At 46.0% G+C, this 27,055-nt stretch overlaps 1 protein-coding gene across 2 annotated transcripts in view; it reads right to left on the bottom strand.

Annotated features, from left to right (window-relative positions):
• Positions 1 to 27,055, bottom strand: part of LOC135547590 (adenylate cyclase type 5-like) — a 147,433-nt gene that overhangs the window by 17,933 nt on the left and 102,445 nt on the right. The window contains exons 6-18 of one of the 2 annotated variants that reach the window (XM_064976730.1): positions 22,137 to 22,295; positions 21,597 to 21,738; positions 19,564 to 19,701; positions 16,877 to 16,899; positions 15,438 to 15,582; positions 14,436 to 14,533; positions 10,567 to 10,654; positions 4,976 to 5,092; positions 4,556 to 4,714; positions 3,147 to 3,322; positions 2,677 to 2,697; positions 2,257 to 2,389; positions 1,928 to 2,191 (exon numbers count right to left, since the gene is read on the bottom strand). In XM_064976730.1, coding sequence (XP_064832802.1) covers positions 1,928 to 2,191; positions 2,257 to 2,389; positions 2,677 to 2,697; positions 3,147 to 3,322; positions 4,556 to 4,714; positions 4,976 to 5,092; positions 10,567 to 10,654; positions 14,436 to 14,533; positions 15,438 to 15,582; positions 16,877 to 16,899; positions 19,564 to 19,701; positions 21,597 to 21,738; positions 22,137 to 22,295 — 1,663 coding nt within the window. Of the gene's footprint in view, positions 1 to 1,927; positions 2,192 to 2,256; positions 2,390 to 2,676; positions 2,698 to 3,146; positions 3,323 to 4,555; positions 4,715 to 4,975; positions 5,093 to 10,566; positions 10,655 to 14,435; positions 14,534 to 15,437; positions 15,598 to 16,876; positions 16,900 to 19,563; positions 19,702 to 21,596; positions 21,739 to 22,136; positions 22,296 to 27,055 lie in introns of both variants that reach the window. The other variant, XM_064976729.1, reaches the window with a different exon arrangement.

The following is a 27,055-nucleotide window of genomic DNA, read 5'->3' on the forward strand; positions in this document are numbered from 1 at the left end:
TCTCCTCCTCCCCCCATCCTCATACCTCTCCCCCCCATCCTCATACCTCTCTCCCCCCATCCTCATACCTCTCTCCTCCTCCCCCCATCCTCATACTCCTCCTCCCCCCATCCTCATACCTCTCTCTCCCCTCCCCCCCATCCTCCCCCCCCATCCTCTCTCTCCCCCCATCCTCATACCTCTCTCCCCCCATCCTCATACCTCTCTCTCCCCCCATCCTCATACCTCTCTCCCCCTCCCCCCATCCTCATACCTCTCTCCCCCTCCCCCCATCCTCATACCTCTCTCTCCCCCCATCCTCATACCTCTCTCTCCCCCCATCCTCATACCTCTCTCCCCCCATCCTCATACCTCTCCTCCCCCCATCCTCATACCCTCTCCCCCCATCCTCATACCTCTCTCCTCCCCCCATCCTCATACCTCTCCTCCTCCCCCCATCCTCATACCTCTCTCCTCCCCCCATCCTCATACTCTCTCTCCCCCATCCTCCCTCCCCCCCCCCATCCTCATCCTCTCTCTCCCCCCATCCTCATACCTCTCTCCCCCCATCCTCATACCTCTCTCCCCCCATCCTCATACCCTCTCCCCCCCCCCCCATCCTCTCTCCCCCCACCTCTCTCTCCCCCCATCCTCATACCTCCCCCCATCCCATCCTCCCCCCATCCCTCTCCCCCCATCCTCATACCTCTCATCTCATACCCCCCCATCCTCATACCTCTCTCTCCCTCCCCCATCCTCATACCTCTCTCCCCCCATCCTCATACCTCTCTCCCCCCCATCCTCATACCTCTCTCTCCCCCCATCCTCATACCTCCCCCCCCCATCCTCATACCCTCCCCCCATCCTCATACCTCTCTCCCCCATCCCCCCATCCATCATACCTCTCTCCCCCCATCCTCATACCTCTCTCTCCCCCATCCTCATACCTCCCCCCCCATCCTCTCCCCCCATCCTCATACCTCTCTCCCCCCATCCTCATACCTCTCTCCCCCCATCCTCCTACCTCTCCCCCCATCCTCCTACCTCTCTCCCCCCATCCTCATACCTCTCCCCTCTCCTCCTCCCCCCATCCTCATACCTCTCTCCCCCCATCCTCATACCTCTCTCCCCCCCCATCCTCATACCTCTCTCCCCCCATCCTCATACCTCTCCCCTCCCCCCATCCTCATACCTCTCTCTCCCCCCATCCTCATACCTCCCCCCTCTCCCTCCCCCCATCCTCATACCTCTCTCTCCCCCCATCCTCATACCTCTCTCCCCCCATCCTCATACCTCTCTCTCCCCCATCCTCATACCTCTCTCCCCTCCCCCCATCCTCATACCTCTCTCTCCCCCCATCCTCATCCTCTCCCCCCATCCCCCCATCCCCCCCCCCTCATACCTCTCTCCCCCCCATCCTCTCTCCCTCCCCCCATCCTCATACCTCTCTCTCCCCCCATCCTCTCCCCCTCCCCCCATCCTCATACCTCTCTCCCTCCCCCCATCCTCATACCTCTCTCCCCCCATCCTCATACCTCTCTCCCCCCATCCTCATACCTCTCTCTCCCCCCATCCTCATACCTCTCTCCCCCTCCCCCCATTCTCCCCCCCCTCCCCCCATCCTCATACCTTCTCTCCCCCCATCCTCATACCTCTCTCCCCCCATCCTCATACCTCTCTCTCCCCCCATCCTCATACCCTCTCCCCCTCCCCCCATCCTCATACCTCTCCCCCCATCCTCATACCTCTCTCTCCCCCCATCCTCATACCTCTCCCCCCATCCTCATACCTCCCCCTCCCCCCATCCTCATACCTCTCTCCCCCCATCCTCATACCTCCTCTCCCCCCATCCTCCTACCTCTCCCCCCCATCCTCATACCTCTCCCCCCCCATCCTCCTACCTCTCTCCCCCCATCCTCATACCTCTCTCTCCCCACTCCCTTCTCACCTCGTCAAAATCTGCAATGATCTCGTTGAGCAGCCTGAGACACTCCACTCCTTCGTTGTTGGCCTCCAGCTCTATGTAGAACTCAGAGAAGTTGGAGATGGAGGCGAACATGACGGCCACACACTCACAGGACTGGTAGTAGAGCTCGTCGTTCCGACGCTCCCGCGCCAGGAAGTGGGCGGCCACGTCTTTGGGGAGGATGTTGTGGAGGAGGCGACGGTTGTAGGCCTGTAGCTCCTCCATCTCCTCTTTCTCCTCTGTGGCCTGGAGGGAGGGAGGGTCAAGGAGGTATCAATGACCTTGGATGGCACATAAACACACACACCTACCTGTAGTTTCCAGAGGAAGTCGAGTCTGGCTGTGGACTCCACCTGCTGGGCGTGTAGATACAAAGCCAGGACGAAGACAGTGATGACCACTGGAGTCATGATCTTCAGAGGGACCTTAGCGTCCATCACACAGCTGGACAGAGAGGACAGATACCAAAGATCAACTACAGGCCTGAGGCCACCGCACTCTTTAATCTATGTTATGCAATAACGCTAGATACTACATACTATTACTAAACAATATACAAGGTCACAACACTGTTGATCAATGTTATCTAACTACCTGAGGCATATGAAGTGCCAGGAAGATCTACATGATGCATTGAAGCTACAGTATATTGGATACAATTGATCTCAATCAATTTGTGCATTTCAATTTGTTTCCAGTGGTTTAATAGTGTTAAGCTACATAAATCTCACCTTGTTCCATTTATGTGCTCACTGTGAAGAGAAAACAAAGAAAGAACATTTTAGGGAGAAGCAACTGAACCCACTCCATCTGAAGACGGATATCCATAGACAGGACCTGACCTAACCAACAGTCATCCATTACATTAAGTAAACTCAGGACAGGTTTTAATTTAAACCTGCTTGTCGTGAATAAATAGCATGGGTTAGAGCAAAGCATCAGTCCACCCATCAATACCTTTCACCTCAATCTAACATTTACCGACTGGGCAATTTACACAGGCCAGAGTTGTTCTCGTCCATCATATCTAAAGCTAGGTGTACATCAGTAAACAAACATGAGACAGCCGACGCGTTACTGCTTCGCTCTGAAGAACATTAGCATAAAATACTATTGACTCATCGCTTATCTATCTTCCTTCCATGACTTTGTTTGGTACCTTGCTGTACCTGCATGCTAATGGGTGTTCTAAACTACTCACATAGCATTGGCCATGACCAGCAGGTCTACGTTGTCGAACAGGCTGACCTCTGGCACCTCCATGATGAGGATGTAGAAGATCTCGATGAAGAGCATGAGTAGGAGTTTACCTATACTGCTGACCTGTAGGAAAACCGAGCTGGCCAGCAGGGTCAACAACACACAGGAAGAGAAGTACTACAGCGGGAGAGAGAGAGAGGGAGGGGGAACAGGGAGGAGAGAGAGAGAGAGAGAGGGAGGGGGAACAGGGAGGAAGAGAGAGAGGGAGAGGGAGGGGGAACATGGGAGGAAGAGAGAGACAGAGAGAGGGAGGGGGAACAGGGAGGAAGAGAGAGAGAGAGAGAGGGAGGGGGAACAGGGAGGAAGAGAGAGAGGGAGAGGGAGGGGGAACAGGGAGGAAGAGAGAGAGAGAGGGAAGGGGAACAGGGAGGAGAGAGAGAGAGAGGGAGGGGGAACAGGGAGGAAGAGAGAGAGAGAGAGGGAGGGGGAACAGGGAGGAAGAGAGAGAGAGAGGGAGGGGGAACAGGGAGGAAGAGAGAGAGAGGGAGGGGGAACAGGGAGGAAGAGAGAGAGAGAGAGGGAGGGGGAACAGGGAGAAGAGAGAGAGAGAGAGGGAGGGGGGAACAGGGAGGAAGAGAGAGAGAGGGAGGGGGAACAGGGAGGAAGAGAGAGAGGGAGGGGGAACAGGGAGGAAGAGAGAGAGAGAGAGAGAGACAGAGAGAGAGAGAGAGAGAGAGGGGGGGGAACAGGGAGGAAGAGAGAGAGGGAGAGAGAGAGGGAGGGGGAACAGGGAGGAAGAGAGAGAGCGAGGGAGGGGGAACAGGGAGGAAGAGAGAGAGAGAGAGAGGGGGAAGAGGGAGGGGGAACAGGGAGGAAGAGAGAGAGAGAGAGAGAGAGAGAGAGGGAGGGGGAACAGGAAGGAAGAGAGAGAGAGAGGGAGGGGGAACAGGGAGGAAGAGAGAGAGAGGGAGGGGGAACAGGGAGGAAGAGAGAGAGAGAGGGGGAACAGGGAGGAAGAGAGAGAGAGAGAGGGGGAACAGGGAGGAAGAGAGAGAGGAGGGGGAGGGGGAAGAGAGAGAGAGGGAGGGGGAACAGAGAGAAAGGGAGGGGGAACAGAGAGGGAGGGAGGGTGAATGGGGGACAGGGAGGGAGAGAGAGAGAGGGGGGACAGTGAGGGAGGGAGGGTGGGTGGAGGGGGGACAGGGATGTAGAGATAAGGGGGAGGGGCGAGGGAGACATGGAGAGAGAGATATCAAACATTTGGTTATGCTAAAACATTTACATTGTGAAAAGTATTGGCCACCTCTGGCATATAATCAGTACAGTGAGAATGACTGCTCAGGCCTCGCTTCTTCTATTTATATTGTTGTTTATATTTTTATACATGTTTGTTTTTTTACACACACACACCTCAGGGAAGTTGCAGTTGGGTGAGGGGCTGCCACAGTAGCCGTCCAGTGATTCGAGGGTGTAGTTGAGGCTGCGTGCATGGCAGGCGTTCACACTGCTGCGACTGATGTTCAGTTCCCAGCTCAGACACTCCCTCAGGTCTCCAGTACTACAGGTGAACTAGGGGCCAGAGGACAGAGGTCAAAGGGGGTTCACATGATTATGAATGAAAACTGGGTAGTGTTTAGTAGGCACAAAATGTCTGAACTTCTGTCCAATAATAAATACTTTTTGTTTTCCGTTGCAAAACATTCTGCTACGAAGTGCTCTAATGAACACAACCCTGGAGACTTTACATAGGATGACCACAGATGTCAGACACTCTTTTTACACCTTCAAATGATCTGTGCAACCATTTGGAGTGGAGGCTCAGGGACTTACGATGTTGATGAAGGCAGAGAGAAACACCAGGAGGATGGTGAAGACTCCCACCAGGGTGCTGTTGAGTCTGGACTGGACTATCATCTTGGACAGAGTCTGTAGAGACGCTGGGAAAAACTGTCCCCGGGGGGGGGGGGGGTATGGTTAGTAGGTCAGTCTCAAATATTTTGGGTTACTAGAGAGCGTTATGTTTGTATCCTACAGCCAACAATCCCAGGTATGACTGTGGGTGCAATTTGACACATGCTGGTAGAAGTGATGCCTACCCCTGTCCCACAAAACCAGAATCCTTGCAATGCCAGGATCAAGCATGCAGCATTTTCAACATGTAAACAATGTGATCTTTTGTTTCATAACGGTAGTCTAGACTGATAGTTCCACCAGTTAGGTTCCTTTTGAATAGTGTGAATTGGTGAAAAAAATAGAAGTTTATTTCACTTCATTTGAATACACTATCATGAAGAGCACATGTTTAACTTAAAATTAAACATGTGTTCCAATATCAGGAAGTTAAATAAAAATGGCTATAGTGGGGGATTTAAGTGCCAAATAAAGTAACAGGGTTGATGGAAAATAAAATGTCCAAAAAGAGTAGAACCAGCTCACCTGCTTTTTCAATCAGATTTTACTTTTAGATGTTCAATGTTTCTTTTGAAAAAGGTATTTAAAAATGAATAGTTGTACATATTAAAATGAGAGTTCCGTTCACGTAACAGGTTTGGCCTTTATTAAATGAAGGACAGTTTCTCTTTCTTAAAATGAATCACTAATCACATGAAAAATAATCATCTTCAGAAATGACTCAAAGCAACCAAATAACTAGGGCTTTACAATGATGGTGAAACTTGGAGAAATGTTGGGGGTTTAATGGGTTAAAATCATAGAAATCACAGAGGATGCACAGAGGGACATGTCAAAATGCTGAATTTGGGCACTTTTGTAAGTCTTTTCAATATTAAAAATTAGATTTAAAGATTTTTTTCACTTAGTCTATATAACAGGCTTTTAAAATTCAATATTGGTGCACAATTTCTCCTTAAAATATCAAAGGGATGCAAAATGCACTGATTTGGTGGATCGTATTTGACCTGGGGAGTTATAAAGAATCCTCTGGAATTCTAAACCCCTCTGTTTTCCAAAGCTTACAGTGCTACAATGACGATATTCATCACAAATCCCTCAACTACAGAACGATTTCAGGCCTATTTCATTCCCCCCAAGCCGGCCATTTCCCAATGAGGAGACAGCAGGAAATGAAATACCCAGAGGGCCCTCCAGGAACAACAACAACAGCTATAACATCATCAGATCACTGCCGTCGATCACAAATGTCCACAACTGACAAAACAGTAACACCCCTAAAGTGAGTTTAGATCCACGTTAATCTTTCGCCCAATTAGATGCCAGTTCCTCTCTAGATGCCTCACTGAGCAGTCTGACTCCACAGGGAACTGCTGCTCTCAGGGCCGGGAAGATCAATACCATCCACCTCGCAGGTTTACCTGCTGTGTGTTCTTCCCTGGCATGCTGTGAAACCAGACATGTTACAGGGGCACCAGGTAGCATAGAGGTTAAGAGCATGGAGCCAGTAAGCGAAAGGTCGCTGGTTTGAATCCCTGAGCCAACTAGGTGAAAAATATGTTGACGTGCCGCTGAGCAAGGCACTTGTCGGCGCCTGTCAGTCGCTCTGGATAACAGCACTGACTATATTATAAATGTATACTGCATGATACAACATTCCCAGACAGCTACAGAGACGTGTCAGGCTAAGTGGCTATGTGGGTATTGGATGGATGGGCAGTGGTGTTGCACATTGTGGTATGGACATTGACGTCGTAGTATGCAGAGGCTTCAGGAACACAAACACATTCCTTGAAAAACATAAGTACTCAAATCAAATCAAATTTTATTGGTCACTTACACATGGTTAGCAGAAGTTATTGTGAGTGTAGCGAAATGCTTATGCTTCTAGATCCGACAGTGCAGCAGTATCTAACATGCATATCTAACAATTTCACAACAAAACCTAATACACACAATCTAGTAAAGGAATGGGATAAGAATATATAAGTATAAAATATACGGATGAGCAGTGACAGAGCGGCTAAGATGCAATAGATAGTAAAGAATAGATAGTGAAGAATACAATATACGTTATATACAGTTGAAGTCGGAAGTTTAAATACACCTTAGCCAAATACATTTAAACTCAGTTTTTCACAATCCCTGACATTTACTCCTAGTAAAAATTCCCTGTCTTCGGTCCATTGGGATCACCACTTTATTTTAAGAATGTGAAATTATTTATTTCAGCATTTATTTATTTCATCACATTCCCAGTGGGTCAGAAGTTTACATACACTCAAATAGTATTTGGTAGCATTGGCTTTAACTTGTTTAACTTGGGTCAAATGTTTTGGGTAGCCTTCCTTAAGCTTCCCACAATAAGTTGAGTGAAATTTGGCCCATTCCTCCTGACAGAGCTGGTGTAACTGAGTCAGGTTTGTAGGCCTCCTTGTTCGCACACATTTTTTCAGTTCTGCCCACAAATGGTCAATAGGATTGAGGTCAGGGCTTTGTGATGGCCACTCCAATACCTTGACTTTGTTGTCCTTAAGTCATTTTGCCGCAACTTTGGAAGTATGCTTGGGGTCATTGTCCATTTGGAAGACCCATTCACGACCAAGCTTTAACTTCTTGATTGATGTCTTGAGATGTTGCTTCAATATATCCACATAATTTTCCTCCTTCATGACCCCATCTATTATGTGAAGTGCACCAGTCCCTCTTGCAGCAAAGCACCCCCACAACATGATGCTGCCACCCCTGTGCTTCATGGTTGGGATGTGTTCTTCAGCTTGCAAGCCTCCCATTTTTCCTCCAAACATAACAATGGTCATTGTGGAAAAATAGTTATATTTTTGTTTCATCATACCAGAGGACATTTCTCAAAAAAGTACAATCTTTGTCCCCATGTGCAGCTGCAAACCGTAGTCTGTATTTTTTATGCCGGTTTTGAAGCAGTGGCTTCTTCCTTGCTGAGCAGCCTTTCAGGTTATGTCGATATATATGAATCATTTTACTGTGGATATAGACTCTTTTGTACCTGTTTCCTCCAGCATCTTCACAAGGTCCTTTGCTGTTGTTCTGGGATTGATTTGCACTTTTTGCACCAAAGTACGTTCATTTCTAGGAGACAGAACGGTTCTCGTGCCTGAGCGGTATGACGGCTGCGTGGTCCCATGGTGTTTATACTTGCATACTATTGTTTGTACAGATGAACGTGGTACCTTCAGGTGTTTGGAAAGGATGAACCAGACTTGGAGGTCTACAATTTGTTTTCTTATGTCTTGACTGATTTATTTTGATTTTCCCATGATGTCAAGCAAAGAGGCACTGAGTTTGAAGGTAGGCCTTGAAATACATCCACAGGTACACCTCCAATTGACTCAAATGATGTCAATTAGACTATCAGAAGCTTCGAAGGCCATTACATAATTTTCTCTAATTTTCCAAGCTGTTTAAAGGCACAGTCAACTTAGTGTATGTAAACTTCTGACCCACTGGAATTGTGATACAGTGAATTATAACTGAAATAATCTGTCTGTGAACAATTGTTGGAAAAATGACTTGTGTCATACACAAAGTAGATGTCTTAACTGACTTGCCAAAACTATAGTTTCTTAACAAGAAATTTGTGGAGTTTTTGAAAAATTAGTTTTAATGACTCCAACCTAAGTGTATGGAAACTCCCGACTTCAACTGTACATATGAAATGAGTAATGTGAGATATGTGAACATTCTTAAAGTGGCATTATTAAAGTGACTAGTGTTCAATTTATTAAAGTGGCCAATACTATCAAGTCTGTAGGTAGGCAGCCGCCTCTCTGTGCTAGTGATGGCTGTTTAACAATCTTTTGGCCTTGAGATTGAAAAATAGCTTCTATCTATCTATCCCAGCTTTGATACACCTGTACTGACCTCTCCTTCTGGATGGAAGCGGGGTTAACAGGCAGTAGCTCGGGTGGTTGTTGTCCTTGATGATCTTTTTGGCCTTCCTTTGACATCGGGTGGTGTAGGTATCCTGGAGGGCAGGTAGTTTGCCCCTGGTGATGCATTGTGCAGACGGCACCACCCTCTGGAGAGCCCTGCGGTTGTGGGTGGTGCAGTTGCCGTACCAGGCAGTGATTCAGCCCGACGGGATGCTCTCAATTGTGCCCCTGTAAAGGATTGTGAGGGTTTTCGGTGACAAGGCACACTTTTTCAGCCTCCTGAGGTTGAAAAGGCACTGTTGCGCCTTCACCACGCTGTCTGTGTGCGTGGACCAATCACCATTGTCGGTGATTGGTACACAGAGGAACTTAAAAATGTCCACCTTCTCCACTGCTGTCCCGACGATGTGGATAGGGGGGTGCTCCCTTTGCTGTTTCCTGAAGTCCACAATCATCTCTTTTGCTTTGCTGACATTGAGTGAGAGGTTATTTTCCTGACACCACACTCCGAGGGCCTTCACCTCCTCCCTGTAGGCTGTCTCCTCGCTGTTGGCAATCGAGCCTACCACTGTAGTGTCGTCTACAAACTTGATGACTTGAGTTAGAGGTGTGCATGGCCACACAGTCGTGGGTGAACAGGGAGTACAGGAGGGGGCTTGTGGGGCTCTAGTGTTGAGGATCAGCGGAGTGGGCACCTGGGGCACCTGGGGGTGCCCCGTCAGGACGTCCAGGACCCAGTTGCACAGGGCGGGGTCGAGACCCAGGGTCTCAAGCTTAATGATGAGTTTGGAAGGTACTATGGTGTTGAATGCTGAGCTATAGTCAATGAACAGCATTCTTACATAGTTATTCCTCTTGTCCAGATGGGTTAGGGCAGTGTGCAGTGTGATGGCGAATGCATCGTCTGTGGACATTTGGGACGGTAAGCAAATTGGAGTGGGTCTAGGGTGTCAGGTAGGGTGGAGGTGATATTGTCCTTGACTAGTCTCTCAAAGCACCTCATGATGACAGAAGTGAGTGATACGGGACAATAGTCATTTCGTTCAGTTACTTTAGCTTTCTTGGGAACAGGAACAATGGTGGCCATCTTGAAGCATGTGGGGACAGCAGACTGTGATAGGGATTGATTGAATATGTCCGTAAACACACCAGCCAGCTGGTCTGCGCTCTGAGGACGTGGCTGGGGAAGTTGTCTGGGTGGGCAGAGGATTAACACGTTTAACACGTCGGCCACGGAGAAGGAGAACCGACAGGCTTTGGCAGCGGGCCGTGTTGGTGGCACTGTATTGTCCTCAAAGCGCGCAAAGACGTTGTTTAATTTGTTTGGGAGCAAGACATTGATATCAGCGACGGGGCTGGTTTTCCCTTTATAGTCCATGATTGTCTGTAGACCCTGCCACATACGTCTTGTGTTTGAGCTGTTGAATTGCGACTCCACTTTGTCTCTATACTGACGCTTTGCTTGTTTGATTGCCTTACGGAGGGAATAACTGCACTGTTTGTATTCGGCCATGTTTCCAGTCGCCTTGCCCTGATTAAATGTGGTGGTACGTACTTTCAGTTTTGCGCAAATGCTGTCCTCAATCCATGGTTACTCACCCCAAAACAGGAGTAGATTGCTGAGACAAACATGACAGCCATCAGGATGATCAGACAGGTGACATAGAACCCAATCATCAAAGTGGAGCTGAGGAGAGAGAGAGAGAGAGAGAGAGAGAGAGAGACCAGTAAATATATCTTAGTGAGAGAAAAGGATTGAGGAAGAGGGGATAAGTAAAAGGGAATGTTAAAGAAAATATTGATAAGGTGAGAGAGAGACAGAGAGAGAGAGTAGAACTTTGCGACCTTTTGAGGCTTCAAACATAAAGATATAAAACTGTATTTTTTTGTGAAGAATCAACAACAAGTGGGACACAATCATGAAGAGGAACAACATTTAGATATTTCAAACTTTTTTAACAAATCAAAAAGAAAAAGCAAAATTATTCAGAGTTAATAGACCTTTTGAGAGTCTCTATCAGTTTTGCACATCGAGAGACTGAAAATTTTCCCATTCCTCCTTGCAAAACGGCTCGAGGAGCAGTTTTCAGTTCTTTCCACAGATTCTCGATTGGATTCAGGTCTGAGAGAGAGAGAGAGAGAGAGAGAGAGAGACCAGTAAATATATCTTAGTGAGAGAAAAGGATTGAGGAAGAGGGGATAAGTAAAAGGGAATGTTAAAGAAAATATTGATAAGGTGAGAAAGAAATACAGTGCCTTGCCATTCTAACACCTGGATATGTTTATTTTTGAACCATTCCATTGAACTTTTGTTTTGGATCATTGTCTTTTGCCACATTTCAGGCTTCAAACATAAAGATATAAAACTGTATTTTTTTGTGAAGAATCAACAACAAGTGGGACACAATCATGAAGTTCAATTTTGGAACCAGACATTTATTGGATATTTCAACTTTTTATGGATTTTAACAAATCACTCTTCCAAAACTGCAAAAAATTGTCCTATGGACAGTCTCCCAAAATTATTCAGCCCCTGCATTACTTTATGAGCTGAAAGTTTGCAGCAAACTCTCTTCCCAGAAGTTCAGTGAGGATTTCTGAAATGATCCAATGTTGACCTAAATGACTAATGATGATAAATACAATCCACCTGTGTATGTAATCATTAGTCTCCGATCATTAAATGCACCTGGAGAGAGTTTGCACTGTGATAGTCTCAGAGGTCCGTTAGCGGTACCCATCAGGCCCCCTGGTAGAGGAGAGGAACAGTGGTGATGGGCCTGTCTGGGACTACCTGTCCTGGGTCCCCTGTCTCAGGTACCAGCCTCATCCAGGTCATATTTGTCTCCTCAACTCAACCCCAAAGCCCTGCCCTCAGTCCCAAAGCCCTGTCCTCCCAAAGAGAGCATCATGAAGAACAAGGAACACACCAGGCAGGGCTTATAGGGGCTTATATGAAAACTACACCACAAAACCAATATACAAATAGTCTAACATTATAATAGTGTCACGTTCTGACCTTTATTTCCTTTGTTTGTCGTTATTTAGTATGGTCAGGGCGTGAGTTGGGGTGGGCAGTCTTTGTTTGTTTTTCTATGATTTTGGGATTATGGTCAGGGCGTGAGTTGGGGTGGGCAGTCTTTGTTTGTTTTTCTATGATTTTGGGATTACATCAGAGGCAGGTGTCATTAGTTGTCTCTGATTGAGAATCATACTGAGGTAGCCTGGGTTTCACTGTTTGTTTGTGGGTGTTTGTTTCCGTGTCTGTGTTTTTCCCCACACGGTACTGTTTTGGGTTTCGTTCGGTCCACGTTTATTGTGTTTGTATTCAGTCGTGTTCATGTTTAGTATTTCTTATTAAAAGGAACCATGGACACTTACCACGCCGCATATTGGTCCTCCGATCCTTCTCGCCTCTCCTCTTCAGACAAAGAGGAGGAAATCCCTTACAAATAGTCCCTTAATAGACTCATCTTTGGTCAATTTCAGGACATTTTAATCTGGATCAACACAGTCATTATTTATCGCTATCTTCATTAATATCAAATGGTTTGAAGACCAGGTAATCAGGGTTGACATAAGACAGATATACAGTAGGAATCATCCAGAGAGTGTAAGGGAAACAGAATTACATGCCTCACATGTCCAATACATCCACACATTTGTGTTAGTCTCATCAATAGGGGTGCACTTCCTATGGAATGCACCTTGACAAAGTCCACATAATACCACTGAAGACTTCAGAGGGTTAGGACCTTTAGAGCAGTGTGTGTTTTTGGTCATGAGGTTAGGTGAAACACATGGTAGAGTAAATATGTAGGTATGTGTGTGTCGAATCAAATGAATCCATGTGATAGATCAACAGACTACAGCCGAGTCCCCTGCGGGGGGGATGACAAGCTGGTCCTACTTCAGGTATGCGATGTTGCCTCTCTTTCCTTCCTTAGTTAGTCGTGGCAGCAGTTCATTTTGAGGCGTACCTTTTTGAAGAAGCTTTCATTAATGAAGAACTTAGTTCCCTTCAGGCACTTGGCATTCTTGAGAATCTCCTCCTTGTTTTTGTACCTGAGCAGTTTCATCAATATAGATCTGGGCCGTCCATCAGGAAGAAAGGTGTCGTTCCTGTGCGCCCTCACTGAGCTTAGGGTCCAGTTTCAGATGACCTGCCAGGAGTTTCTTGGCCTTGGCTTCTGTGTCATGTCAAGTTTCAATTTTAACGTCTTCGATTACATTGATTAGAACGTTGTATAGCCTGGATTGATTTTCCAGGTAATCTCCTTTGGAAGAGAGTTTGTCTAGTGTTGTTTGGAATTTTGCAAAATCTTCTGAGACGGGTTTGAATGCGGCCTGGCTGGGGATATTCGCACCCTTCAGCTAATCCACATCGGACTGCGTTAAATCCATACTGTATTTGAAGTTCATAGCATCCCTTTTTCTCCCCAATTGTTGGTTACTGAAAATCCTGTATGGACTCAGGAGAGGTGAAGGTCAAGAGCCGTGTGTCCTCCGAAACACAACCCAACCAACCAAGCCGCACTGCTTAGTGACACAATGCCTGCTTAATCCGGAAGCCAGCCGCACCGATGTGTCGAAGGAAACACCATACATCTGGCGACCGTGTCAGCGTGCATTGCGGAAGGATTTAAAGTTATTGTTGCTAGAATCCATTAAAAGTTGCAGGAAGGATTTAAAGTTATTGTTGCTAGAATCAATTAAGAGTTGCAGGAAGGATTTAAAGTTATTGTTGCTAGAATCAATTAAGAGTTGCAGGAAGGATTTAAAGTTATTGTTGCTAGGGGCCTCTATGCTCTCAAGGAAGGATTTAAAGTTATTGTTGCTAGAATCAATTAAGAGTTGCAGGAAGGATTTAAAGTTATTTTCTTGCAGATCTATTAGATCTTTATAGAACTCTTTATGTTGATCGAATAGATCATGGAATGCAGTGACACATACTCGTCTTCCACATTGAGCTTTGAGGTGTTTTTGCTTCCAGTAAACATGCTAAATATTTGCTGTGAACTATAGTGAGTTTGCGAATACAACCCACAACCCACCTCCCTAAAACAAGCTCAGCCAGTGAATTGGCAATCACACACAAGCATCACACACCTAAATCACACACCTAAATCACACACCTGAATCACACACCTGAATCACACAGCAGTACGATAAACTGAGAGAAAGCGGAGGACATATGGATCCTGGCTGCACATAGACTGTAGGAGCGGGAGATGACTCGCAAGCTAGTGCTGTGGATACAAGCAATATGCAGAGCAGTAAGACAAAACACAGGTCAAATCAGTTAGGGAGAGACAGGTAGCAGGAGCATTACCCACAAAATGAGTAGCGTGAATGTGCTGTGAATTCTAATAAAAAGATATGGGAAACATTCATTGTGATTTACTAGTAAATAAATGATTCAGCGCTGTGGTACTGTATGAATCAACTTGGAGAGATTCAGTACTTACTGTGGTACAATGACAATCTGGATGAAACAGATGAAAAGGAAGACAAGAGAGGCGCAGGCCACGTACGCTCCAAATCTGGAGTCCACTTGTTTGGAGTACTGAAGGACAAATAGAAATGGAAAATATAAGAGCAGTAAGGTAACCATCGGCTTGCTGACTGCTTCACATCTCACTTGAAACCCTTTAGTGCCACTGATGGACACAACTGTGAGAACAGCATGTTACTGGTTACACAGCTGAAATGCTTTCCATATATCTATCCATCTATTCATCCATCCATCTATCCATCTATTCATCCATCCATCTATCCATCTATTCATCCATCCATCTATCCATGTATTCATCCATCCATCTATCCATCATCCATCTATCCATCCATCCACCTATCTATTCATCCATCTATCCATCCACAAGCAGCCGTGTCTCTGGCTGGGCCTAAAGGATGTGCTCAGGAGATGAATCGTGTGTGTGTGTGTGTGTGTGTGTGTGTGTGTGTGTGTGTGTGTGTGTGTGTGTGTGTGTGTGTGTGTGTGTGTGTGTGTGTGTGTGTGTGTGTGTGTGTGTGTGTGTGTGTGTGTGTGTGTGTGTGTGTGTGTGTGTGTGTGTGTGTGTGTGCGTGCGTGCGTGTGCGTGTGTGTGCGTGCGCGTGCTTCTGGCATAGGTGCTCAGGAGGTGAATTATGAGATCTTTCAGATGAAAGGTAATAGAGGAAAACCAAGTCAGTGATTATCTCTCCCACAGAGAACCGGGCTGGGGGCTGACACACTGAGAGCGGGCTTTGGATCTGTTGTAAGTAGCCACTATACAGCCCATTTACCCAGACGAGAGAGACTGACAGGGAGAGGGGAAAGAGAGGAGGTTGAAAACGGGGCAGACAGACAGACAGACAGACAGACAGACAGACAGACAGACATTTCCACTGCTGAAGATCTATCCAGAAGATTCACACAGGGCCTTAGTCCGATTAAGTGGATGAATTTCCCTGGAGGAGGACGGCACTACCTTCTTCTCCAGGTCTGGTTCTCTGAAGGTCAGCAGGAACTTCTTGACGTGTTCTGAGCGTAGCCGGTCGATACTCCTGGCGTCGATGGCTCTGCCTAGGAACTCGTCCACCTCGTCTTCTGGGTTCAGGTTTTCCTGCGTGTTTCTGAAAATGAAATGTCTAGATAACACAAGACGAGGAGATACTTTTTCGTTTTCCGTTTCAGTCCATCACAAGAGGTCCTTCAGCTCTGTGTCTCTGCGGACTAGCCCACCACAAGCCCCTAACTCACCACCGCACCATAGTACTGCATCACCATAACAAACAAAGTGATTGAGATCATCAAACCACTGTCATTATGTTTGTTTGATTGGACTAATCGGTCGTTGAATCAGCAGTGCATTGTCTGAATGCATTGATTAGAGGCAATCTGGCCTATTGTCAGTGGATCAGTGGACAAGATCAAACCGGGTGATTGAAATGTTTTATGAATCACAGACATCATAAGTTACAGTGAGTGTGGAAGACGCTGAACTCACTGACACCCATGGGTATGGATGTCCTAAAGTGACTGTCACGATGAAACAAATCCCATTGAAGAACATTGATCTGTCTGTAGCACGTAGGGCAACGCATGGGGACAATCAAATCAAACCTTATTTCTTACATGCTTTGTAAACAACAGGAGCACATAGAATCACATAAAGGAGATTGAAATTGAGATATATTCAGGATGAGAATACAGACTGCATTTGTGACATATGCATGGTATGCACAAGGGCCAATGGGCCATCCCCTTGAGTGACAACTGGATCAGCCAATCACATCTCCAGGATCCCCTCCTCACCCAGTGAAAAATTACAATTTGGTGAGTTGGATGTTCTGGTCGTGTTCTTATTTCTCTGACTACCACATACCTATCCAGATAAGTAGTTTATTTCTCTGACTACCACATACCTATCCAGATAAGTAGTTTATTTCTCTGACTACCACATACCTATCCAGATAAGTAGTTTATTTCTCTGACTACCACATACCTATCCAGATAAGTAGTTTATTTCTCTGACTACCACATACCTATCCAGATAAGTAGTTTATTTCTCTGACTACCACATACATATATAGATAAGTAGTTTATTTCTTTGACTACCACATACCTATCCAGATAAGTAGTTTATTTCTCTGACTACCACATACCTATCCAGATAAGTAGTTTATTTCTCTGACTACCACATACCTATCCAGATAAGTAGTTTATTTCTCTGACTACCACATACCTATCCAGATAAGTAGTTTATTTCTCTGACTACCACATACCTATCCAGATAAGTCAAAATATCTGTGGTTATGACACTGCTATTTTGTCTTTAGAAAGCCTAAAAACATGACCTGCAGCAGAAGGTTGCATAACACCTTGACTGACAGGAGGTGAGATGGGGAGATGGGGGTCTCTACTCACTTGTCCTTGGGGTCTTCAAATCCCTGGAAGACAGAAGAAAAGAGCAGAATAGAGACACTGTTGTCTGACTGGAAAATGACTGAATTTCAGGAACAGCTACAAACAGAGAAACGTAAGTGGGGCTAGAGTTTCTTTCGAAGAGAAAGAGATAGAATCCATTCACACAGCCAGGCTGAAAATTGAAGTTGCTTCAACCAGCAAGACAAGAGACTGACACCTCTTCCAGCATCCTCTCTAACCAAACTCCCAGTAAAAGATGCTGAAAAACAACAACAATTTGTGTCCCAAATGACACCCTATTCCCTTCCTTTTGACCAGGACCCATAAAGCTCTGGTCAAAAGTGGTGCACTATATAGGGTATATGGTGCCATTTGGGATGCACCCAAAGTTGAGAACAACAGCTAACCAGGCAGGCATCTTCATAGGAAGATGAGTCAATAGTGGTTTTAGAGAAGACAGTCTTATTAACAACACATTAGGTGAACTGAAGAGTTTCGACATCTACTGTATCACGGACCTGCAGTGCACTCTACTGGATGAAGATAGCAACAACAGCAGGAGATAAAATGTGCTGTACAGGTCCAAGAAACATGAACGCGTCTCTAGTAGATAGTCGTTCTTTTTTCAAATCTAGGTTCCATCTATACTCCTACATTTTCCTAATTATGAACTAAGCTGAACTAAGCTTTTTATTTTGGACATGGCTTTCCAACAGAATGTCTGAATATCTTATAATAACATAAGCAATTCCACTGCCCTCTACAAACATAGAGGTGGAACATCCCCAAATACCAGCATTCTTTATTTTATATGGAATAGGACAACAGGGATTAATGACATAGTAGGAATGTACGACAGAAACACAGTGGTCAGCAAGTCATAAGTCATCTCCACTCCACTGCCTGCCCTGCAGTGCTGGGAGGTTGGAGGACAGGGTCTAGTGTGGGAACTACTATCACTGTGACTCCCTTTCCCCTCACACAGACCCATTCTCTTTACCTCATGCCCTCTGTCTCGCTCCCTCGCTCCTTGCTCCCACTATCTCTGCTCTTTCTCTACTTCTGCTGCTGTGTAGTTTAGGGGGAGGAGGAGAGAGAGACAGGAGGAGAGAGAGAGACAGGAGGAGAGAGAGAGACCAAAACAGAGCAACACAGACAGACAGAAACAGAGAGACAGAGAGACAGAAACAGAGAGACAGAAACAGAGAGACATAGAGACAGAAACAGAGAGAGAGACCAAAACAGAGCGACAGAGACAGACAGAAAGAGAGACAGAGAGACAGAAACAGAGAGACAGAGGCAGAAACAGAGAGACAGAGAGAGACAGAGAGAGACATGGAGAGACAGAGACAGAAACAGAGACAGAGAGAGACAGAAACAGAGAGACAGAGAGAGACATAGAGAGACAGAGACAGAAACAGAGAGACAGAGACAGAAACAGAGAAACAGAGAGACAGAGACAGAGAGAGACAGAGACAGAAACAGAGAGACAGAGACAGAAACAGAGAAACAGAGACAGAGACAGAAACAGAGAAACAGAGAGACAGAGACAGAGAGTGACATAGAGAGACAGAGAGACAGAGAGAGACATGGAGAGACAGAGACAGAAACAGAGACAGAGAGAGACAGAAACAGAGAGACAGAGAGACAGAGACAGAAACAGAGAGACAGAGACAGAAACAGAGAAACAGAGAGACAGAGAGACAAAGAGAGACATAGAGAGACAGAGAGACATAGAGAGACAGAGACAGAAACAGAGAGACAGAGACAGAAACAGAGAAACAGAGAGACAGAGACAGAAACAGAGAAACAGAGAGACAGAGAGAGACATAGAGACACAGAGACAGAAACAGAGAGAGACATAGAGAGACAGAGACAGAAACAGAAACAGAGAGACAGAGACAGAAACAGAGAGACAGAGACAGAGAGAGACATAGAGACACAGAGACAGAAACAGAGAGAGAGAGAGACCAAAACAGAGCGACAGAGACAGACAGAAACAGAGACAGAGAGAGACAGAGACAGAAACAGAGAGACAGAAACAGAGAGAGAGAGAGAGAGAGAGAGAGAGAGAGAGAGAACTGAGTAAAGGGAAATCTGATCTTTCTGAATCTGAATCTGTTCCCAAGTATTCCAATGCATAAATAATGTGATCGTATCCCATTTAATCAATGCCGGAAATTATACTTTTTTTGTCAAATAATATATCTGGAGCAGCAGGTATAGCATCAATGTTAGAGCGTTGGGCCAGTAAACCTGTTGCTGTGCCCTCAAGCAAGGCACTTAACCCAAATTGCTCCAGGGGTGCTGGACAATGGTGACCCGAGCCGTGATCCCACTCCCTGCGGGTGTCTCAGGGGGATTTGTGATATGCAAAAACACATTTGCATTAAAGTGTGTAACAGGAAAAATATAAGCACCTTCCAAATTATTATTATCTGTTTGTAATTCTTGCGGTCAATTTGCAGTGTGAAAATGATTTATAACTATCTTCTGGCCCCTGACTATCCGCTCAAGGAAAAATCAACCCGCAACATCCGCCATAACATGACCGTCACACGTACTTGGCTTTCTATAGTCCCTGGGGAGCACACACAAACACACAACAACAACCTGGCCCTGTTGTGAAGGAGAAGAGTAAATATGGAGTATTCCTGAATTGGGGTGAGGGCAGCATGTTATCTCACCATCCTCTTCATCTCCTTAGAGATCTGGTTTCCTCCCATGTGGTTGTAGAAGGGCCGGTCGGTCCAGGGGCCCATGTTGTGGGTGACAGAGTTGGCTCGCTGACGGTTCATCTTGGCTATCATCGCCTTCTCGTCTTTCTGCAAGGCGAGGGAGACAGACTAATATACTTAGGGATGGTAATGGAAAAGGTCACTCTGGGAAGTAGTCATGTAAAATCCTTTATTAATTAACCATGAAAGGCGCATGTTCAAATGGTTTTACTGTCTACCGGCACCCAGCTCCCCTGGCTTGCCCACCGTTTCTACCCATGACACAGACACAGGCAGCATATTGTATTTCTAGAAGTTGAATTTCATGCATCCTCACAATCATTAAATCTACTGTAAATCATTTAAATGTTTTTCAACGTTTCTTCTACAATTAAATATGGTTAAAGGTAGTGCTATCTGATCTGGGATGAGTGTTGTGATTCAACCAGAACGGGAAATGTAGAGAACTCTAAAGCCTGCATCTTTACTGGCACCCTATTCGCTACAGTGCACTAGGTCTCTGGTCAACTGTATTGCACTCTATAGGGAATAGGGTCTCATCTGGGACGCACGCTGAAAGTTATCACTAATGTAACAGCGATCAGGAGAAATAACCCATTCCCAGTTCACTGATAGGTTAGAATGGAGTATATAGCAATATGATACATCATGTGAAAACACACATGAAATGTGAGCTGGAGTCAAAACTTGTGATATCGCCACAGGACTGATATGACACACACACACACACACACACACACACACACACACACACACACACACACACACACACACACACACACACACACACACACACACACACACACACACACACACACACACACACACACACACACACACTTTTATTTATGTTTGAGTCACCCAGGTACCCAGAGTTCTTCCTGGCCAACTTTCAAGTTTATTTCCCAAATGTAATTATTACATTAGACATCGTGCTCATATCTGTGCAATGAATATATTGGAGATCTTACTCTAGCTTACTCTGCTACTCTATGTTACTCTGTTACTCTGTGTTACTCTGTGATACTCTGTTGCTTTGTTACTCTATGTTACTCTGTTACTTTGTGTTACTCTGTTACTTTGTTACTCTGTTACTCTATGTTACTCTGTTACTTTGTGTTACTATATGTTACTTTGTGTTACTCTGCTACTTTGTTACTTTGTTACTCTGTGTTACTCTATGTTACTCTGTTAATTTGTGTTACTCTATGTTACTCTGTTACTTTGTGTTACTCTGTGTTACTCTGTTACTCTGTGTTATTCTGTTACTATATGCTACTCTGTGTTACTCTATGCTACTCTGTGTTACTATATGTTACTCCGAGTTACTCAGTGTTATTCTGTGTTACTCTATGCTACTCTGTGTTACTATATGTTACTCTGTGTTACTATATGTTACTCTATGTTATTCTGTGTTACTATATGTTACTCTGTGTTACTATATGTTACTCTGTGATATTCTGTGTTACTCTATGCTACTCTGAGTTACTCTATGTTCATGTTACTCTGTGTTACTCTGTTACTTTGTGTTACTCTCTGTGTTACTCTCTGTGTTACTCTATGCTACTCTGTGTTGCTATATGTCACTCTATGTTCATGTTACTCTATGTTCATGTTACTCTATCTTACTCTGTTACTCAATTTTACTCTTATGTTACTCTATGTTAATCTGTTACTCTTTGCTGCTGTTACTGTCTTATCTTACTCTCTTATCCCTTTTCTACACACACACACAAACACACACAAAAACAAACACACACACACACACATGATATGACATGTTAGCTGGATTAGAGCCAAGAGCTCGCCACAGGTCTGATATGATATGACACACACACACACACACACACACACACACACACACACACACACACACACACACACACACACACACACACACACACACACACACACACACACACACACACACACACACACACACACACACACACACACACACACACACACACACACAGACATACCCTTCTCTGGCTGCAGCCCACGATGAGGTAGGTTTCTATGTTGTGTTTCTTCAGATAGACGTTCCTTGCTCCTCCTGATCCTGGCTCTACCTCATAGTCTCCACTCAGGTAGTTCAGAGTGGCCTTGGTGATGTGGATCCTCCTGGCACAGTAACACACCAATGACTTACTGGGCACAATGGACAGGGATTGACACTATTCATTCATTTCATGTTTATACCAGAACAAATTATGATGTAATATTGTCATATTCTTAATGTAGTGTAAATCTTTGTTTCCCATTTGACTTTTACAAGTTGTTCTTCTGTCAAATACAGCAAGACAATGTGAAGTCAGATGAATGAATGGATACAGTACAGTATGTTGCACTGTGTATTCACTGAGACTAGGGTTAAGTTCCAAAATAAGAACGAATGCTCAATACATAGCTTCATTCTATGTGGTACTCTAAGCAGTATGCTAATGTATAATGGAACACAGCCTAGTAGTGTCATTGGGTGAGTGACTGTGTACTGGTTTGTTGTGATTGGCTGGACGTACCCTGCCGCACCCCCGGCCTCCATGTGATTGGCTAACGTGACATCGTTGGACCACACATCAAACTGCCACTTCCTGAGTCCCAGCACCCCACAGTGGACCCTGCCACTATGGATTCCCACACGCATGTTCACGTTGACCCCCGTCACCTCTCTCACCAGCCTCGAGCACAGACAGAAACAGTCAGAAACAACTGAGCACTGATTGACAGATTGACCACATCATCAAGCAATAGAAGGGAGTAAAAGGAAATAGTAAAATGAGAGAAAAATGACAATGCTTCCACAACAATAGCAAACTGAATCCACAGGAAATTCTCCTTCCTCGCAGTGAGGCTCCAGTATGTGTGTGACCTATTTCTGGCTAATGCCTGACCGACTGACTTACCGACCACATGACTGAACAACTGACTACTGACCGACCAATCTACTGATTGACCACTTGACTGACCAACCATTTGACTGACCGACTGATTGACTGACTGACCGACTCACCGACTGACTGACTGACAGACTGACTGACCGACTGACTGACTGACCTACTCACAACCGACCGACCACTTGACTGACTGTCAGTTGGTCAGTCAAGTGGTCGGTCAGTCAGTCAGTCAGTCTGTGAGTCGGTTGGTCAGTCAAGTCGGTTAGTCAGTCGGTCGATCAGTCAGTCAGTCAAATGGTTGGTCAGTCAAATGGTTGGTCAGTCAAGTGGTCGGTCAGTCGATCAGTAGGTCGGTCGGTCAGTTGGTCAGTCAAGTAGTCAGTCAGTCAGTCGGTCAGTCGGGGAGTCTCTCGGTCAGTCGGTTAGTCAGTCAGTCGGTCAGTCGGTCAGCAAGTCGGGCAGTCAGTCAGTCAAGTGGTCAGTCAGTTAGTCGGTCAGTTGGTCGGTCGGTCAGTCAGTTGCAGTCAAGTGGTTGGTCAGTCAGTCGGTCAGTCAATTGGTCAGTCAGTTAGTCAGTCAGTCGGTCAGTAAGTCGGTCAGTCGGTCAGTCGGTCGGTCAGTCAGTCGGTCAGTAAGTCGGTCAGTCGGTCATTCTAGTGGTCAGTCGGTCAGTCAGTCAGTCGGTCAGTAAGTCGGTCAGTCGGTCAGTATGTCGGTCAGTCAGTCAGACCTCTTGACTGACTGACTGACCAACCACTTGACTGACCGGCTGACTGACTGACTGACTGACTGACCAACTACTGACCGATCTACTGACCGACCTACTAACCGACTGACCGACCAACCGTCCACTTGACTGGCCGACTGACCGACTGACTGACTGACCGGCTTACTGACCGACCGACCACTAGACTGACCGACCGACTGACCGTCCGACTGATCGACCTACTAACCGACCGACCGACTGACCGACCAACCATCCACTTGACTGACTGACCGACTGACTGACCGACTTACTGACCGACCTACTGATCGACTGACCGACCACTTGACTGACCAACGATTTGACTGACCAACTGATCGACGGACTGACCAACTTACTGACCGACTGACTGACCTACCGACCAACCTACCACTTGACTGACTGACCTACCGACCAACCTACCACTTGACTGACCGACTGACCGGCTGACTGACAAGTGGTCATTCAGTCAGTTGGTGAGTCGGTTGACCGTCAATCAGTGACCGACTGACTGACAGTAGTGGTCATTCAGTCAGTCGGTCAGTCAGTATGTTGGTCAGTCAGTCAGTCAGCCAAATGCCGGTCAATCAGTCGGTCAGTCAGTAGGTTGGTTGGTCAGTCAGTCAGTCAGTCAGTGAGGTCGGTCAGGTCAGTCGACTCAGTCATCATTGGTCAGTCAGTCGGTCAGTCAGTCAGTCAGTCTGGTCACTGACAAGTGGTCATTCAGTCAGTTGGTGAGTCAGTTGGTCAGTCGGTCAATCAGTCGGTCAGTCAAGTGGTTGGTCAGTCGATCAGTAGGTCGGTCGGTCAGTCAGTCAGTCAGTCGGTCAGTCAGTTCGGTCAGTATGTTGGTCAGTCAGTCAGTCAGCCAAATGCCGGTCAATCAGTCGGTCAGTTGGTGAGTAGTAGGTTGGTCAGTCGGTCAGTCAGTCAGTCAGTCAGTGAGTCGGTCGGACAGTCAGACGGTCAGTCAAGTGACCGGCCAACTGACTGGCCGACTGACTGACCGACCACTTGATTGACTGACCGATCACTTGACTGACTGAACGACTGACCAACCGACTGACCGACCTCTTGACTGACTGAATGACCGACCACTTGACTGACCCGACTGACTTACCGACTTACTGACCGACCGACTCAACGACTGACTGACCAACTGATTGACCGACCACTTGACTGACCGACTCACCGACTGACTGACCAACATACTGACCAACTGACTGACCAACCGACTACTTGACTGACTGACTTAGCACTTAAATGACCGACTGACTGACCGATTGACTGACCGACGACTAACTGACTGACCAACCGACCACTTGACTGCAACTGACTGACCGACCGACTGACTGACTGACCGACCGACAGACTGACCAACCACTTAACTGACTGACTGCCCAACTCACTGACCGACTGACCGACTTACTGACCGACCATTTGACTGACCGACCACTTGACTGACTGACCGACTGATCGCCCAACCAGCCGACTGACCACAGGGCAGAGCAGACAGAGGACCACAGTGTCTGTGTGGCCCCGCCCATCCTTTATAATGACTCACCTCCTCTTACAGGAGTCAGAGAGAGAGAGTAAGGCAATGCGTTTGTGTGGTCTTTCTTTATTAGATATGGCCGGTGGCATACTGTAATCATCCAAACCTCATTATGACGTCAGAACTAATGTTCTAAGGCAGGGCCACCTCAGAGCAGTCGTTGACTCAACCTCTGCAGACACAAATTAGGCTAAGTGCCTCTTCGTGGGGATAGAATAAACTTGATTTTAACTTGCCAACTGTTTGGTTTCTCAGTACTGGGATTAAAGTAGAGTACAATGGAACTAATGCATACCTGCCTCCTACCACCTGCACATTCTGTGGCTCTCCAGTACCAGGGTTAAAGAAAAATCCTCTCTAGACAAGGGTGTTTTACAGTGAGCTGTACTGGACAGAGCCAGACCAGACAAGGTCTGTTGTTTTCCATTGACATATACTTTTATATAATATAGACAGTTTATAGTGCTTTCAGAAAATATTCACACCGGTTTATTTTTTCCGCATTTTGATGTGTTACAGTCTGTTTAAAATTGATTAAATTGAGATTTTGTGTCACTGGCCTGGAATTGTGTTTAGATTTTTTTTAACAAATGTTAATAAAAAATGATAAGCTGAAAAGTCAATAAGTATTAGTATTCAATCCTTTTGTTATGGCAAGCCTAAACAAGTACAGGAGTAAACATGTGCTTAAACAGTCACATAATCATTTGCATTGACTCATTCTGGGTGCAATAATATTGTCAAACATATATTTTTTATGACTTCCTCATCTCTGTACCCCATACATCTCTGTACCCCATACATTATCTGTAGATCCTTCAGGCACAAAGACCAAGGAGGTTTGCAATGTCTTGCATAGAAAGGCACCTATTGGTCGATGGGTAAAAACATTGCTGAAATGTAATATCCCTTTGAGCATGGGCAAGTTATTAATTACATTTTGAATGGTGTCACTACAAAGATACAGGCGTCCTTCCTAACTCAATTGCCGGAGAGGAAGAAAACCGCTCAGGGATTTCACCATGAGGCCATTGATGACTTTAAACAGTTACAGATTTTAATGGCTGTAATAGGACAAAACTGAGGATGGATCAACAACATTGTAGTTACTCCACAATACTAACCTAATGACAAAGTGAAAAGAAGAACCATCAAACAGGTAAAGCATCAATACAGGACTAAGATTGAATCCTACTACATCAGATGTGGCAGGGCTTGCAAATTCTTACGGACTACAAAGGGAAGCCCAGCCGTGAGCTGCCCAGTGACGCGAGCCTACCAGACGAGCTAAATGCCTTTATGCTTGCTTCGAAGCATGCATGAGAGCACTAGCTGTTCCAGATGACTGTGTGATCATGCTCTCCGTAGCCGATGTGAGCAAGACCTTTAAGCAAGTCAACATTCACAAGGCCACGGGGCCAGACGGATTACCAGGAAGTGTACTCAGAGCATGCGCGTATCAACTGGCAAGTGTCTTCACTGACATTTTCAACCTCTCCTTGACCGAGTCTGTAATACCTACATAATACCGGTTTCCAAGAAAGCGAAGGTAACCTGCCAAATGACTACAGCCCCGTAGCACTCACGTCGGTAGCCATGAAGTGCTTTGAAAGGCTGGTCATGGCTCACATCAACACGTCATCCCAGAAACCCTAGACCCACTCCAATTCACTTTAACGCCCCAACAGATCCACAGATGACGCAATCTCAATCGCACTCCACACTGCCCTTTCCCACCTGGACAAAAGGAACACCTATATGAGAATGCTGTTCATTGACTACAGCTCAGCGTTCAACACCATAGCACCCTCAAAGCTCATCACTAAGCTAAGGACTCTGGGACAAAACACCTCCCTCTGCAACTGGATCCTGGACTTCCTGCAAAAACACATCTACGACGCTGATCCTCAACACGGGGGCCCCTCAGGGGTTTGTGCTTAGTCCCCTCCTGTACTCCCTGTTCACCCACGAATCTGTGGCCAAGCACGTCTCCAACACCATCATTAAGTTTGCAGACGACACAACAGTGGTAAGCCTGATCACCAACAATGATGAGACAGCCTATGGAGAGGAAGTCATAGACCTGACAGTGAGGTGCCAGGAAAATAACCTCTCCCTCAACATGATCAAGACAAAGGAGCTGATCGTGGACTCCAGGAAAATACTCCCCCATTCACATCGAACACTCGGTCGAGAGTTTCAAGTTCCTTGGTGTCCACATCCCCAACAAACTATCATGGTCCAAAC

The sequence above is a fragment of the Oncorhynchus masou genome, chromosome 10, assembly GCF_036934945.1.
Source record: "Oncorhynchus masou masou isolate Uvic2021 chromosome 10, UVic_Omas_1.1, whole genome shotgun sequence".
Lineage (NCBI taxonomy): Eukaryota > Metazoa > Chordata > Actinopteri > Salmoniformes > Salmonidae > Oncorhynchus > Oncorhynchus masou.